Source organism: Gasterosteus aculeatus, chromosome 12 (assembly GCF_964276395.1).
Source record: "Gasterosteus aculeatus chromosome 12, fGasAcu3.hap1.1, whole genome shotgun sequence".
NCBI lineage: Eukaryota > Metazoa > Chordata > Actinopteri > Perciformes > Gasterosteidae > Gasterosteus > Gasterosteus aculeatus.
This window is the reverse complement of record NC_135700.1, coordinates 9,845,930-9,862,347: the sequence shown is the minus strand read 5'-3', so window position 1 is coordinate 9,862,347 and position 16,418 is coordinate 9,845,930. Positions and strand designations below refer to the sequence as shown.

Sequence of the window (16,418 nt, the reverse complement as noted above, 5' to 3'; positions counted from 1 at the left end):
GTTGGCAGCCCAAACCGAGGCGTAAAGTCCAATTAAAATGCGACTTACATTTGGGAGGTATATGGTAGGTATAGTGGGGATTTTCTTCAATCCAGATCTTCTTCTCTTTCAGGATTGGGGGAATCATGATTTAAAATTCCCCATTATGTTGACACCTTTGGTGCACACGGCTTAATGCAAAGGTCACGTACATGTTGGTGTAGGATGGCCTATGAAGACAATGCATAGTGAGAAGATAGGATGTCATTTATAATCATTTGACAATGATATCATAATATTTCCTCTTGCACTTTACTATAAACTAGCACACAATAAATGCAAAAGAAAGAAACCAAACAAGAGCAAATTAAACAGGAGAGTGAATGAATTATCTACTCATGTATATATTTCTTTCTGATGAAGACTTGCAAAACAACATTCTGAAAAAAGTTGTCGACACACACACAGAAAACAGTGTGCAGATGGATGAACGAGTGTGATTATAGCCAGCGAGGAGCAAGGTGCACGGAAGCAAAGGATCCTGGGAAAGAGGAAGGGGGCGGCTGCAAGGAGGGAAGGGGTGGCCGCAGACGCAGCTGGTTCCTGACAGCGGAAGCCCAGACGAAGGCCCGGGTCCTGTTGGCTGCCATCGCTGCAGCTACCTCTGCCGCTCGGCCTCCCCAGGGGCTGCAACCAGCAGAAACGCGCACAAACTGTAACATGCCAATACACACTTCTTCTTTGAGCTGCAGTGGCAGGCCGGGGCGGGAGGAGGGCTCAGATGAGAGCACAGCCCCTCAGCCAGAAGCCATCAGAGAAGCTGACCTGCCACTGACACACACACACACACCCTGCCGAAAGGGAACAAAGAAAGACCGAGAACGTACTAGATGAACGGGAAACAAGGCAGAGAGGTTCATGCACACACAAGAACACGTGCGAGCAAAGAAAAAGCACCAGAGGGATCCAGGAATAACTACACGGATCACAGTCTTTGATTAAGAGGTGAAAGGAGGAAGAGGAAGCAGCCACTGTCTGTTTCTTGTTTTTCTCTGTTTGGAGCTTTAACAACTGCTGCGTCCTTGTCTCTGAGTGGCACAATGATCCACAAGGACCTCAAAGGCCAACTGGCTGGATATTATGAGAAACAGAGTGCACAGCCTCAAGGACGTACGGAGAAGAAGGTCAAGCGAGAAAGCCGTGCAGCATTTTTGAGCTCATAACATTCCTTGCGTTCGTTGTCTCTGCCACACTTGGACAGAGTGCGTCATAATAACCGCGTTGGCCCTCACCCGGTAAAGACATTAGACGGTCGGGATCTACGCCGCGGCGGTGCGAAGATCCGAACAATGTCGGCCAAAGTTCATTCGAAGCGCAAGAAGAAGATGGACCTGAGAGCCGGGGCTCCCTCTGCTCCAGCGTTCGCTCCACTGGTCCCCACAGTCACACTGATCAGCCACAGAGAGCCGAGGGATAAACACGCTGCCGACAGACTCCAGGCTGGAAGCCTGGATCTAAACCAGGCGACCAGCAGCTACTACAGATGCAGCGAAGGTAGGAACCTGTTTTATGAAATCTCTTGGCAGTGTGTTACAGTGATGAGTGATGGATGGTCCCGCAGCTGTCAGGTCTGCTCATTAAGTCGGAGTGATTGACGGATAATCAGGTTGTGTTGACTTAGCGCCGCATGCTGTAAGCTGTGAGGTTTCTTCATCTTGTTAGTAGACCTGTTATTTGATGACAGAAACAGAGGTTTCAAGGTTGGAATGACATCAAATATTACCATCTAAATGAGTTTCCTTCTCCCAAACGCGTTGTTTCTCAGCGTGCTTCTGTATTCCGGCCATTTACTTGAAATAAACTCGCTTTTTGGATCGAATTCAATCATGAATCGTGATTAAACTGGGCAACCCAAGCATTTTTTTCTTAACAACATCCTCTTGTTGTCACGTATTACGTTCTTCACATGAGCTGTCAAGCACAAATAAACTTGTCATTACTGTTAACAAGCCCAGCGGAGCACATTTTTCCCGTGGCACTGGAGAGGCAAAGAGGTTCCTGGAGCATTGGGTGGGTGGAGGGTCTTCCTCTGGGCATCCCACACGGCTGCAGGGAACAGACCTAAATGCTTGAGTTTCACCATTCAGCTCTAATGGCTTTCATGCTAGACACCTGCCGGTCATGTGGGGGCATCGGAGGGAGTGAACGACGTGAAATACATTAAATACATCCAGGAAAAAGGGTAAAGAAAAGAAAAAATGTAATTGATTCTCAAAGCACTGAAAACACTGAAGTAGTGCCCTTCTTTTATGTATAGAAAGAAAAACCTTCATTTCATTTAGCAAAAGGTTTGAGGAAAGAGGGATGCATTAAGAATCAGACATTAAAGGCCCGATTTTATAGACTATAAATATGTAGAAACTGTAAGCCAGAGCAAAGACTAATACCCAACGTGGTGAATTACCTGCAGCGCTCGCCGTCTCTTGGCAGTAATGAGCTTTGTGAACGTTGTAGCGATAAGACCTCTATAATTAGGCTTAGTCATAAGCATCCCCCCTGTAATTCAGTGATAAAAACCCAGTAGAACTGTGGTGTCGGTGCTCCAACCCATTCGTCTCTCCCTCTCTCTCAAACACACACACACACACACACACACCGAAATGCATACACCGAGGAAATCAAAATGTGTCAATGTGAACTGTAGACACAGCTTTTTGTCTCAAGTAGTTAACCTGATATAACCATGTGTGCATGTGTGTGCGTTTGCGTGGGGATGTGTTTGTCCGGCAATATGTTCACGCTGTATGTGCAAGAGTCAGTAAGGTGTGTGTGTGTGTGTGTGTGTGTGTGCGTTTGCACGTGCGTGTCCGTGCGTGAGGTGTTGTGAGCTGCAGCATAGGCTTCCTGTGAGGGAGCAGATGTCGCAGAGCTCAGGCACAGCTGCGACGGGCGATAACCGTGGTGGTAAGAATATGTCGGCACGCTGGCTCTTCTCCCTGGTTCTTATCAGCCGTGGACAGCATACAGACACACACACATACACACACACACACACACACACTCATATAGACACTCTACAATAAGGAACTGCCACCCAGCACTAGCACACCCTCACAGCGTAGAGGGAGGGAAGGCAGTGAGAGAGATGGAGAGAGGAAGGAAAGGAGAAAGGACTAAATCAAGGGACTTTGAGGGAAAAGGTGCAGTGAATCCCGAACAAAGCCCCGGCTCATGTCTGCTGTATCATAGACTTCATAATTTTGTGCCAGTCCTAATCCTCTCTATGCTATGAATAAGATATTCTTGACAGGTTTTTTTCTCATATGTGTAGATGAAGGACACAATTTTACCAGAAGTACATTTTAGATCAATTTGATTTTGATCTTTACAGTGTTGCAAGAAACTTCTCTTTTTTAAATTAGGAGTTTGTGTTTTCATGCTGCTGTAGAAGATTTGGCCCTTTTCATATCCTTTCTGTGGCTTGAATGTCACCCTACCTCAGCCATTAAAAACAATGTTATCATCGACAGAATGACATAAATTTGACACATTTTCAAATAAAGTTGCGCAACCTTATTGTACGCGCGAATATAAACTTTTTCACTGAGCCATTGCTCGACGATTGCATCATCGCAACCTTAACGGATACAAGCAAACACATGTGGCAGAGATAATTACAAAATGTGTTAAAAAATACATGTCGGTGATAAGGAATGGGGGAAAAAAAGCAAAAATGAGAGGTGAGCGCGGGAGGAGCGGCAAGGTGGCGATGAGGTTTTGTGAGAGAGAGAGAGAGAATTTATCCTCTCTGTTTCCTCAGCACCAGCTTTGTGGTTTCTATGAGGAGCAGATGTTCACAACTTGATACAGTGCCTCATCCCCCTCTCTCTATCACCAGTGCCAGCACCACCAACTGTCTCCCCACGCACAAACACGTGCACACACACACACACACACACACACACACACACACACACACACACACACACACACACATTTTGTCTCTTGGGAAACACAGTCATATATAGCAGTGGCTTTCTCATGTGAGCGAATGAGGGCGTATTCACCTGCATACCGAGGACTGTTTCATACTGCCCGTTTCCCTCGCTCTCTCTCTCTCTCTCTCTCTCTCTCTCTCTCAGGCTCAGGCTGCATATCCTGTTCTTGAGTCAACACTTGATATAATCAGGTGTCACTTCCTCTTTCGTCAGTTTGCACATCTGTTGGTCAGCTGTGACCCGGGCTGCTGCACTAACTCAGCATGGCAGTCTGGCCAAACCGACGCTCGCACTCACTGTACCTGTATGCGCGTGTGAAGTTAAGGTCCACGAGCTCATAGAGGAGTCGTCCTAAAAATCCCCCCGCCGATAAACGTATGCTTATCATAATCACAGTTTCGCTTCCTTATTCCTGATTAGTCGTTGGCAGTAGGACCATGAGTGCAGTGGAGGAATTTTTCCTCAAACGTAAAGGCCTGAGCTTGGAAAATAAGGACAAATAAAAGATGATTTCATTTTGCAATCCGTCAGTATTTGCGAACAAGATGAAAGTGGAAAATAAAAGAAAGAAAAGAAACGGTTCAGAATAGCTGGTGTAATGCATTGTGTAGTGCTTTTATTAGAGTTGTTTTGACGCAGAAAACAACCCTGGAAGTCAGGATTTCAAAGGACATTATTATTTCCAAAGAGCATACGTTGAATTGTGAATTCACATCATGTCTGAATGATTCAAACAACCCAACACTTTGCTGCTCGATTGCAAACAAAATGTCAGGGGGTCTGTGGGTGCAATTTGTAAAAGCAGCATTCCAGCGTACGTGCTTGAGTGGGTGGGTCAATGATCCGTTACACTGCGTCGTATCACAGATAGACTCACTCTCTCTCTCTCTCTCTCTCTCTCTCTGTCTCATCCTCTCTCTACCATCATGGAGCAGCTAGAGGACATGCACAAATTAAAGAAATTAACATACGAACATCCTCTTAAGCACATTAGCAAAGAACTCAAAAGCAGATTTCTCAACACAAACCCAATCGTTTTTTTATCTCAGTCCCTATATCGGGATGCCATTTACAACTTTCTTTTCTGCTTTGACCAATTGAGATGTTCTCCCTCCTTTTATGACTGCGTGGAAACTACAATGGTGACTTTAATGGCTGCCCCATAAGAGCCTGGTCTGTTGCATGTGCACCAGAGAGGAGAGGATGGGAGCAGAGCGCAGGGACACAATGGGTGCAGCGTTCCTTTCAGTCGGCTCAAGGCCTTATCTCCTGTCAACACACTAGCCTGTGACTGCCGCTATAGGAAGGGATTTACAATGTGTGAGTGGAGGAAAGGCTGCGAACTTCTCTCTTGCCTGTACTTTCACACACAGAGAGATTTTTTTGATTTTTTAGAACACACACAGAGAGAGGGAGAGAGAGAAATGGTCATTTCCATACCATCAGCAATGAGTAAAGCCGGTACTATCTCAGTGAGAGCTCAACCACCCAGGAGATGCTGTCAACGTGACACGGGTCCACAGCGTGTGATCGTGAGGTGAAAGAGAGACGGCGGATGGGGAGGAAGGGGGAGACAAAGCCGGTTTTGTCTTCACTGCCATCAAAGTGATATCCAGTAGCAGTTTTATTGCGCTTCGAGGGTTCATCGAAGCGAGCGGCCACCTTGCGTTTCATTGTGCAGTTTATCAGGACGGCCACATGGAGTGTAAGAGCTAACCCAGTGACCGCTCAACAAAGGGCCAAATTAAGAGGAGTGAGAGGCTGTCGGACGGGGAGGCTGACAGGTGGACTGACGCTGCTCCCGAGGAGAATAGGATCCTGTCAATCTTAGAGCTGTCACCTCGACAGCGATCCTTTCTTTGGATGCAACTCCCCCTTTGCCAACCTTTCTGTCACACAGGACCGGCCACACACACACACACACTCTTCTCTTTTCAGTATTCTGACCCGGGAAATAAATAAGCTACAGTAACATCCTGCTGAGACACACACACACAATGCCGCATGTGTTCAGAGCCCCCTAAGGCCATAACTGAAAGAAAGAAATATATAGAGAGCGAGTTTTATAAACACTTCATCCATCTCCTTGACAACCGTACTTCCACAGTGGTACTATACACACGCTGCCTCCAACAGACTCAGCTTGTTATGGCCTTTGCATCTTTTCACGAGAGTAATGTGTGTGTGTGTGTGTGTGTGTACCACCATGTTTACAGCTGCAGCGTTCATAAATTGTCATATTAGGCTGTTAACCGAAACGCTGGTACTGACCTTATTCCTTCACATGGACCGTGGGAGAAAATGCTACGCTGCAACCACAGGGCCGTGGGGCTTCCCCCTGCATGCTTGTTCACATCATTTAATCAGGACTGGAGCGGTTTGAAAAAAAACTCCTCCTGGCTCCATTTGAAGGCAGCGTATGTGTTGGTGGCTGGTTAGGCTGGTGGGACCGGAGTCGGGGCAGAACAGCTGTCTGTGTGTAGTTTACAAGCTGGTCCTGTTTGTTCTGTAGACACGGGAGGGGTCAGAAGGGTGTCAGCTTTGTCTTCTGTGTCCCTCTACGGGTGTGTGTGTGTGTGTGTGTGTGTGTGTGTGTGTGTGTGTGTGTGTGTGTGTGGAGGTGTATGAGTCCGGTGGAGGGAGAGGGAGGTCAGGTGGGTGAAGCAAAGGGAGTAGCAACCAAGTGTGGACAGGTGGACGATTCTCACTAAGGAAACAAGATGTACCGTTTTCTCCGTCTCTCTCTGGGTAATTATGTCTGCTTATCTGATATATTTGTGTATTTATTCGGTGGTTGCTCGGGGCAAACTAAACTTGACTCTGGAAAATGAATCCAAATATTACTCGCAGCCTCAGGTAGTGAGACCGAGAGTCATAATACACATTATGACAAAAAGTCTTACTTGCTGCATTGGACAGGCACGTGCTCACACGCACACAGACACATTGTTCTTGTTTTAGTTCACTTCTCTGGAATCTGATCTCGTCTTTATTCCCCAAGACGTGGGACGAAGTAAACAAGCCAGGTGTGCTGTGCTTGTGGTCCTCGTCGTCCTGCTACGAGGAAACAGCGGCCCCCGCGGGCAGACAGCGGGACTCGCGGACTCCTGCTTTTTGGATTTCACCGCTGTGGTACTTTTAGTCTGCATTAGTGATACATTCACATTGTTAATAGAATGTGTGCATTTCCAATGCATTTTATTGAAATGAAGAAAAAACACTTTTTTTCTTCATTTCAACGGACGGATTGATGTCCGTTCATTGCGTGTTTGCAAAACAATGCAGTATATTCATCTACGATGGCACACGTTCGTTTCCATTATGGGATATTTGTGGGCTACAATTTGGATCAGCTTCAATTTAGAAAGGATTCCTGTACATAGCTGCCAGCTCGCGCTCCTGATCGTGAGAGGGAGGGAGGGAGAGGGAGAGAGAGAGAGAGAGAGAGAGAGAGAGAGAGGGAGGAAGGGGTTAGGAGCTCCAGATGGTGTTTAAACGCAGACAGAAGGCTACAGCGAGGACAGAGACAGGAGGAGGAGGAGAGCATCGCGGTTCCTCCGTTTCAGTGAGCTCATCGGCTGCGTTCATCAGTGAAGACCAAACAAGTCTGGAACCCCCTCCAAATTGTGATTTGTGACGGGGAAAACAAACTCTTCCACAATGTCCAGCTGAATGTGAGTGGGGGGTGTTTTGGGGTGTTTTTTCTTTTTTTCCTGCGGGAGAAGTGGATCTCTGTGGATCTGAAGGAACCGGCGGAGAGGGACCGTGAAGAAAGCCGCTTGTCCTTCAAAAGCAAACGAGAAGGAATCAGAATTGGTCTCGAGCGGATGTATGAGGACTTGTTCCTGACCGCACGGACTGTGGCTGTGAACTAAAGAATTGGGGCTTTTAAAGTTGCCACAGGAGGAATAAGAGTCGCATCCTGCAGACAGCAGCATCCGCATCTCAATCGTCCGTATTTTTTTACATGGGATACGCGAGGATTTGTGGACAAAGTAGAAACCGGTTCATACTTTTTGACTTTGCTTAGAAACGCAAAAAAAAATCCGTTTTTTTTGCAGCTGCAACTGAATTTGTTTTTCTAATATGATTTTATTTCTTCTATGCGATGTGGTTAAAATGAGCGAGAGAGCGGATTTAAATGACTGGGGCAAGTTGTGATTTTTATTTCAAACGTCAACACGGGACGCTGTTTGCTTTAAAACACACACAGTTACAGCAAAACCAAAGACATCAATGTGCTTAAGGATCCAAGAGACCTGGCGAGAAAATACCTCATCATTTCTTCTACCTGGCAATTCAAAGCCACGTTTGACCTCCCAAAGGAAAGTTAAATATTGCTGTGTGTGTGCTTCTCTCTATCCCTCTCAATATTTAATAAACAAAAAGAACAGGAATAACACCTGAACTATCTAGCCGCAGCTTTTATCATTTTTTTTCTCCAAATAATGAGGAGTGAGAAGATACAAAACCTGATTTAAAAGCTATCTGGAGTGGATGATCACCGCTACGATTACCTCAGCTTGACCTCGACCTTCACCAAGTAAGTACACGCCGCACACTCGACTGTGTTAAAGCAAATCATCTCTATGTTACTGATGTGAATTGTGTTTAAATGCGCTAAGGGGTTTGGGTTTGGTAACTTACCAAAACGTTTGATATAATGTTTCACATTCAAAGGCTAAGACAGCTGTTTAAAGTCTCAAAAGGTTCTAGTTCTGTTAGAGTGGCGTGTTTATATTAAGAAAGAAGACAAACCAGTCTACCATTCAAATTGTTTCTATAGGTATCCCCTTTCCTGTAATCATATCCACTTTAATTTAATCATTTCACATAATAATACAACTGTACAAAAGTACTGGCTGCATGTACGATGGAAGACAAATAAATTGGGACGTGCAGAGTAGAATGAACAGGAAAAAATGATGATAAATGATTATACCATAATTAACACTAAGAAGATATGTCCCATTCATTTTCTTTCTCGCCGTGTGGTGACTGATGCTGAGGCAGAGACAGAGAGCAAAGGGGCTTTGTGAGTAGTTTGTGCATTAGTCTGTGCCGCACATCAAAGGGAGACCTTTGGTCTCTGTGAACTTGCAGTCCCACTGCACTGGATGGAGGCGATGGCTGTGAGGGGTTAGACTCAGACATTCACTCTGAGCTGAACACCACGGGGTGACAACCCCCCGCGTTCTGCAATGATACTGTGCTGCATCACCAGTGACCACTTCTGTGTGAACAATAAGAAGAGCAATCTTTTCTGCTGTTTGCAGGGTGTTTTTATTACCGTAGCAACTTGCGGGTTCATTAAAGCAGGGAGTAGAAGATGTGTTTAACACCAGTACCATGGCAACCAAAGTCAAACACAACTGCAAAATCATTGAAAAATCTAAAATCACAGTGTATAATTTATTTTTATAAGTATTTGTTACTGTAGGGACACTCCCTGCGCAGGAACAAGGTCCGCCAAAGGTTTCCATCCCCACTTGAACAGCCTCAGCAACACACTGCAGCCTGTGAGTGCAACAGTAAAACACTCAGGCCATTTTCTCTGCAGGACACGGCCCTGTATAATTGGCCCTGGTAAATATCACCTGAATAATTGAACAGTTGATAATAGTCTTGAACAATGGATGGGAGGTTGCAGGGGTGAAACCGCAGCACAGACACCCTGGCTCACCGCACATTATACCTCCATCACCACCAAGCGAGCGTCTCAGGCTCTCTCCTTCGATCGCTCAGCTGGGCCCGGCCAGCCACCTTCTAAGGTAGATGTCCCCACTTCATCATTAACTACCCCTCTTAAAAGGCAGGCCGTTCGCTAATCTGTTTCATGTAGAAGGAAACATACCACACGGAGTTTAAAAGAAACCGCCGTGGGCAAATTCACAGGCCAGCAGAGAGTCAGCACGCAAAACCGCAATTTAACATGTAAGAGAGGCCAAAAATGATTCGTTGTTATTTATTCACGGGGGGATTTTGCTTTGTTTCGATGGCCACATCCTGACCCATTGCAAAAGCCTAATCATGACTTATTATAACCCTTTGGTGTCACCTGCCGTTATTTACTATACAGTTTTTTAAGAGATGGTGAGAGTCGGTTTATCCTCCCTGTATCGTGTGGTGCAGGTTACACGGCGAGTTCGATACGTTGACTTGATGCTGCAGGATCTTTGTTCTGCCTCTCCGTTCACCGTATTAGTGTGTGGGCTTGTTGAGTGTGCTTGGTGGGTGCGTGTGGTAATTATTGTGATCTAAATGCGGGCGGTGCAGGTGAAACTGGCTGCCTCCTAATTAATGAGTGGAGCAGATGGCCTCGGGTGGGCGGGAGCTGAGAGCCCACAGCGAGCCAGTCAGGTGGTCAGCACAACGCTGACACCTGGGCCGCCACAAACAAGGCACGCCGGAGACATCTGTGTACGTACGCACCTCCTGGAAGTCAACAAAACAGATATATGTAGTGTGTAGTCCGATATAGAGTGATGTTAAACTATACGGGTAAGAGAAGGAGGAAACATTAAGGAAGAGTTGTTAAAAAATAAAAAAAAATACCATTTTGTAAAGCGGAAAATGTTGTTTTTTTCCTCCTCGGCTTCCTCTTCAGGCAATTGTGTCACGGCCACTTAAAAGTTGGAAACTATTGCTATACAGCCTGTCCTTGACAGGTTTGTAAGAACTGGCAATGACACAGATGTTAATGTTTGTGGGTCCATGTTGTATTAAGGGCTGAGCCTTGTCTCCGCCTCTGTTATGGCGCGTTAAAACTAGGTTTGTCTCATGTTTGTGCCTTTTGACAACATGTTTAATCCATCGATGTTTTGTTTGTGTTTTTGTACGTATTTACCACTCAAGGGAACTATTTTTTTGTTTCATTCGCAGGTTGCACAGTGCACTTATTGTACAGCTGAAGTGAGTTTTATGCGACTTAAGGCACAATGAAGGGACGTTAACAACATTAAGCCCCTATACTTCCACTTCCATTTGTACTGGGAAAGACAAGTGCGATGACGTCCACCTCTTGCTCCGTCGTCTGTCCTGTCTGTGAGTGTGTGATTGTTGGTCTGGTCTGCTCTGGTCTCTTCCACATGTGTTTGACATTACTGTGACAAGGCTGCCCAGCCTCTCTGGGGAGATGGAGAATGTCAGAGACTAGAGCAGAGAAGTGAACAGCTTCCCAACATCTGATGGAATGAGAAACACACTCGCTGGATGGCTGGCCTGCCGACGCCACAGCGTGGGAGCAGTGCAGAGGGTGGAGGCCAAGGAAAACCCCAAATGTGTGTGTGAAATATCACTCTTCCTCTCTTTTTCCCTTGTTCACTTCCCTGCATATCCTCTCAGATTCCCAAGAATAATATATAAATAGCACAGAAACAAATACACTGATTATTTATTCTCTGCTAGATTCGTTTATCTGTTTTACATCCGCTGGAATGGTCAAGTCCATATCTCCCTAATGCAGTAAGCAGTTGAAAAACTCCTTACTCCTTTATTGGTGGCATTTAAGGATGGAAATTCAGCATTTTGGGAAATAATTTGGCTCTTCATTTTATTTAAACTACTTCACGACACAGCACCGGTAAACGGCACCCTCAACTATCAGTGCTCAGAAATGCTCCTTCGTAAATGCAAAAGGAAACAAACGTCGCAACATTGATGAATTCACACGTTAAGCAGTAAAGCCGAATTGCTTGTAGCTTTAACAATGAAGAAAAGAAAAAAAGGCGCTTCCTCCTCCTCCCTTCCTTGGCTCGTGGTCATTTCACCTCCCTCCTCACCTTGTACTTCCTCACTGACCTCTGACCTTCTTATGACCCCGCTCCCTGCCTCGTCCAATTCGCCCAGTGACACCTTCTCCCCCCCCCCCCCACACATCCTCCGCCCCACGGTAGGAAGTGTTTTCAGATCAGAGTCAGGCGGAGGAAGCAGCTGCGCTAATCTACAGTAGCGCCGATCTCAGTTTTAATCAAACCAAATAAACGGGCCAAATGAGAAAATAGCTCACATCGCCACCACTACCTGATACAACAAATCCCCTTCCTTCTGCTCCACCTTGAGGCCTTTATCGCAGGCGTGCGGTAAACAAGCACAAAGGAACACAGGCTGAAGTTATTAAGGCCTCTTGCGCCCAAAGTGGAAGTGCTGCAACACGGCAGCAGCAGGCAGAGATTGGGAAGGAAGGCATGTCTCTGTCTCCGGGTACAGTTTTTGTGAAATAAAAAAAAAATAAAAAATCTGTTATCTCCTGGAAACAGATCCTGTGCCACACAGATGGTTCCGTCTCTCTTCAAATGGGAGGCCGAGCCACGAAGTGCCGTTGTGTTAGCAGTTAGTTAGTTGTGGAGACCTTTAATCTCGGCTCCAGCCTTCCTTCCTCTGACTCCATGTCTCTCTTGATACACACAAAAAAACACACGCGCACACATGCCCCCCCACACACACACAAACACATTCAAACACCCTGTCCGATAAAGGCTTTGCCAGTGTAAAGTGATTATTTCACTAGGAAATGGACATTTTAGCACCCCAGAGTTATTTGAGGTGCAAAGAGAGGAAGGTCAGAGATTTGCTTCGTGTGTCAAAGACCGGGGTCCCTTTGAGGAGCGATTGATCGTCTGGCATTTTAAGAGGCCTCAGCAGGGTGCAGGGGTTGTGTTTGACCCTTCTACACCGTCTTTCAAGTGCTACCTTGGAAATAAATCATCCCATTAATAATGTGTCTGACTTTCACTAGTTATCAATGGAGGAGAGGTCTCTGTACAGACTTTTACATTAACACGTATGTTATGATTGTTGCAGTGCATTTCTTTCCGACAGACTTAGAGTAGGAGAAGGTAAAGTTAAAAACATCCCTATTTCCCTGTGATTTATTTGTTTATGCCTTGACATTACAAGATCTCCTCCTACAAACGCATATATAATTAAAAAAACATCATTATTATCTAACTGTAGAAGTCTCAGAACATCTGTCCAGGATTGTATGCAGGATTGAATCCACTTTGAGCTTTCTTGTCAACCATATAAAATTGTTACGGATTAACCTTATAATCTGTTATGTTAATGCTCAATTTGGGCATAAATGAAACTATTTTAATAAAAGTTGATTCCTTATAATCCATACATGGGCAGTTCCTTCATAGTATCACTGTTTGCTGTCCACTTACTTGGACCATGACAGCGGGTCATCCTAATTAGCCAATTAGCTCACATGACCAGCATGTTATTGGCACCGCGGCCACTCTCCCCCTTCCACCGCTCGCTCTGTTTTTGTGGCGGCGTCCCATAGTCGGCTCGTGTCCCAGAGGACTAGCTGGTATTTATTTCAGCAGCTCCCAGCATGATCTTGCTGTGGGCTAAATGGAGAAACTGTCAAGCTTCTTTCTAACTTGTCACATGAATGCCCCTCTCCCCCTCTCCTCTGCCACATTCTGTTTCCCAGCGCTTTGTGTGTGTGTGTGTGTGTGTGTGTGTGTGTGTGTGTGAAACCTATGGGGTCCTGCAGGACAATACGCAAACACCCTTCCCATGCCTGGCTAATGTCAGGAGCTATTGTTACCGGGCCTTCGGGCCAAATGAAGAGGCATGGAAGCGCCGGCAGACTGGGGAGCAGTTCAACGCGGTTTTGTGAGTGCTGACAGCTCCATATTGACAGAGCAGACGTATAAACACTGAATGAAATGAAATACATGACATCAAGCAGCAGTATGACTAATCTGCTGTTTATTTTCCTGTCTTAGCTGTAAGTGGCAGCTCGGTGTCAGGTTTATAACGGTGCACAAAGCACATGTGCGAGAGACATGGGGAGAAAATAGGCAGCCACAGTTTACACATTCCGTTCAACACACACACACATGTGGGGGGTTTGGGTTTATGAGGAGGAAGGACAGGGATGCTGCAGTTGCCGTGGTGTGTTGCCAGGGTCAAATCTAAGTCTTTTGTGCTCCATAAATCAGCAGGCAGCAGCGGTGACGTAAGAACAAACAGAGCTGCTCTCTGCTGCAGCTGGCTGGAAAGAGGGAGAAACAGGAGAGAGGGATAAAGAGGGAGCAGGACAGCAGCTGTCAGGCCTCCATCGCACACCTGTCACACAGGAAGTGAGCTTCGGCCACTGTTTCCTGGATACACCTCCTCAAACACTGCTTCTGGAAAGGAGTGGAGGGAGGACATCTGCTGTGAGGGGGAGACGGACAGCCAGAGACACTGACACCGAACTGAACAGATCAATATACACATTTGATAAGGATGAGTAATAAATTATTGAATTTACCATGCCTGTGTTCTCTCTCTCTCACGTCAGCTGCCTGTGGTCCCGCTTGCATGTAATTGTGCGTTCACATTACGCACAGTCGAGAGGATGTTTGTATTATCGCAGAGCTCTATGACAGACAGGTCACTCTTTGGAGACCCCCACAAATACAATAAGCGCACACGCACTGAACTCAACAGTGGGACCTTCCCACGCTGGCTCTTCTCAACCGCCCGTCTCCAAACTCCAACCCCGCCCCCCCCCCACCGTGACCAATGTGAACCCGATCCAGATGTGAAGTAGCCGCTCGCAAGATACGTGAAACTTTCTTTACACGGCCCCCCGACTCCTCTGGATAAATCCTACTCTGCGTTTCTGCTTTCCCCCGTTCGCTCACACGTTCTCCATGCCCAAACGCATCAGAGCAGGAAGTGATGTCACTCACGGCCTCAGTAGCGCTGATGAGGCACACGGAGCTGTTGTGTCTTGTTTTGCTTCTCCTCTCGGCCTCCAGAGTCGCTCTGTTTTGTTGCTGCTTTTGTTGGTAGAAAACCTCCTCTTTGTTTATCGGGCTTGTCAGGCTGGGTCCTCAGGAGGCCCCCCTTGCCCTATTCCCAGGCTTCCCTTCATGCTGCCTGTATGCAATTAACAGTGTAATTAAAAGCCTGATGAGCTAATTGGTGCTGGGTGAGGCTGCAGGTGTTTGGATTGGGGAGCTCATTTATGTAAGTGCACTTATTGTAAACATCCTTTGACAGAGGCACTTTTCAAACGTGTTTTATCTTTTATTGCCATTCATTTTATATTCCAAAGATCATTTATTCACTTTCTCTCTCTTACTGTGCCCCTTCACGCCATGTGTTGCAGTGATATCCAAGGAAAGAGGCAAAGTGTAGCCAAAGAGTTGCATTACCTTTATGAGCAAAGTTTTAGTCCCTTGCAAAACTGTATTGCAAGATGTATTATGTTATGTCTGATGGAGGCCGCTAACGCAGCTCATCAATGACAAAAGGAAGTCAGATCCGATGTTGAAACATGGCAGCCTGAGGCTGAGCTGTCAGCTGGCAAAATTAGGCACATGGCTGATAGGAAAGGAAAGGAAAGGAAAGAAGGAGACTTATCATGCAGAGCAGAGCCGACATGTAAATCCTTCTCTCTGCTCGCGCCTGTCTTCCTTTCTGCCTTGCTGACCCATTCCCAGATGTACATGCACACCGTCACCTCCTCATATAGCTGTGTGTGTGTGTGTGTGCGCGCGTGTTTCCTTCTTGTCTACTTCCCCATGTTTCTCTCGCTCTGTGGCAGCTGTGCTGGTGATGGCTGTGTGCCCATGGTGCAAGCTGGCTGTGGGGTCCCAGGTGGCCCACATGACAGTTATTGATGTTCAGGTGTTCAACTCCTCTCACAAAGAGACCCTGGAGCAAAACACACACACACACACACACACACTCAACAGATACAAGCAGATGCACAGTGCACATGCGTGCACTCCAAAGTAGTTCACATGTAGAATACAGAATATGCACATTATATAAAAGTATTCATTCACTTGCATAATTATGCGTATCAACTGTGTATTGCTCTATTGCTGCTGAGGTGCAAACAACACAGTCACAAGTACAACAGAGGACTCGTGCATACAGCTGCTGGGCTCTCTGGTGAGCAACAAGAATTACAGTTGTCAACATGAGATGAAAACAACAAGCTAGTCCCTGTGAAAATGCAAGCCGTTTAGGTTGTATGCGATTCTTAGGGTCCAGTCCTTGTGACCACTTTATGTGTGTGTATGTGTGGTGGGACAGCCAGGGCTGGTACCAGTGCCCGGCGCAGTTTTAACAAACTCCAGATGTGTCTGGCTAACCAGCCAGTTGTTCTTGGCAGGTCTGCCGCGGCTGAATGTCACAAATACTTTCCTTTATTTAGGAATGGCTCGGGGTTAGTGGCTGGAGGAAGGCGAGAATGGATGGGTGGAAGATGGGAGAGAAAAGAGGAGAGGTAGATGAAAAGAGCAAAATGAATGATTAGCAATGTCAAAAGAAAAGGGGTTAAGGGTTAGAGGGGTGGGGGGGGGGCGAAGGTAAGCGATGTTTAAGGGCAGAAGATGGAGAGGGAGGAAGGACGGAGGAAGGAGCGGCGAGGGGACGAGAAAGAAACGCTCTAGTCTAGCATCTGGATTTTATTAGCAGGCGTTG

At 46.4% G+C, this 16,418-nt stretch overlaps 1 protein-coding gene and 1 long non-coding RNA gene across 8 annotated transcripts in view; one reads left to right on the top strand and one right to left on the bottom strand.

Moving 5' to 3' along the window:
* Positions 1-274: 274 nt before the first annotated feature.
* LOC144385307 (uncharacterized) lies at positions 275-2,090 on the bottom strand. The gene is made up of 2 exons (XR_013451532.1): positions 1,980-2,090; positions 275-1,706 (listed from the first exon to the last, which is right to left on the bottom strand). It is a non-coding gene; the product is annotated as an uncharacterized LOC144385307 (long non-coding RNA).
* Positions 723-16,418, top strand: part of cbfa2t3 (CBFA2/RUNX1 partner transcriptional co-repressor 3) — a 36,937-nt gene continuing 21,241 nt past the window's right edge. For 3 of the 7 annotated variants that reach the window (XM_078085116.1, XM_078085115.1, XM_078085114.1), the window contains exon 1: positions 7,312-8,520. Coding sequence is in view for 4 of the 7 variants with exons in the window: in XM_078085112.1 (XP_077941238.1) it covers positions 1,329-1,533 (205 nt within the window). In the remaining 3 variants the exon portion in view is untranslated. Of the gene's footprint in view, positions 1,534-6,592; positions 6,726-7,311; positions 8,521-9,926; positions 11,258-16,418 lie in introns of those variants that run through there. The other 4 variants (XM_078085112.1, XM_040199990.2, XM_078085113.1 and 1 more) reach the window with 3 other exon arrangements.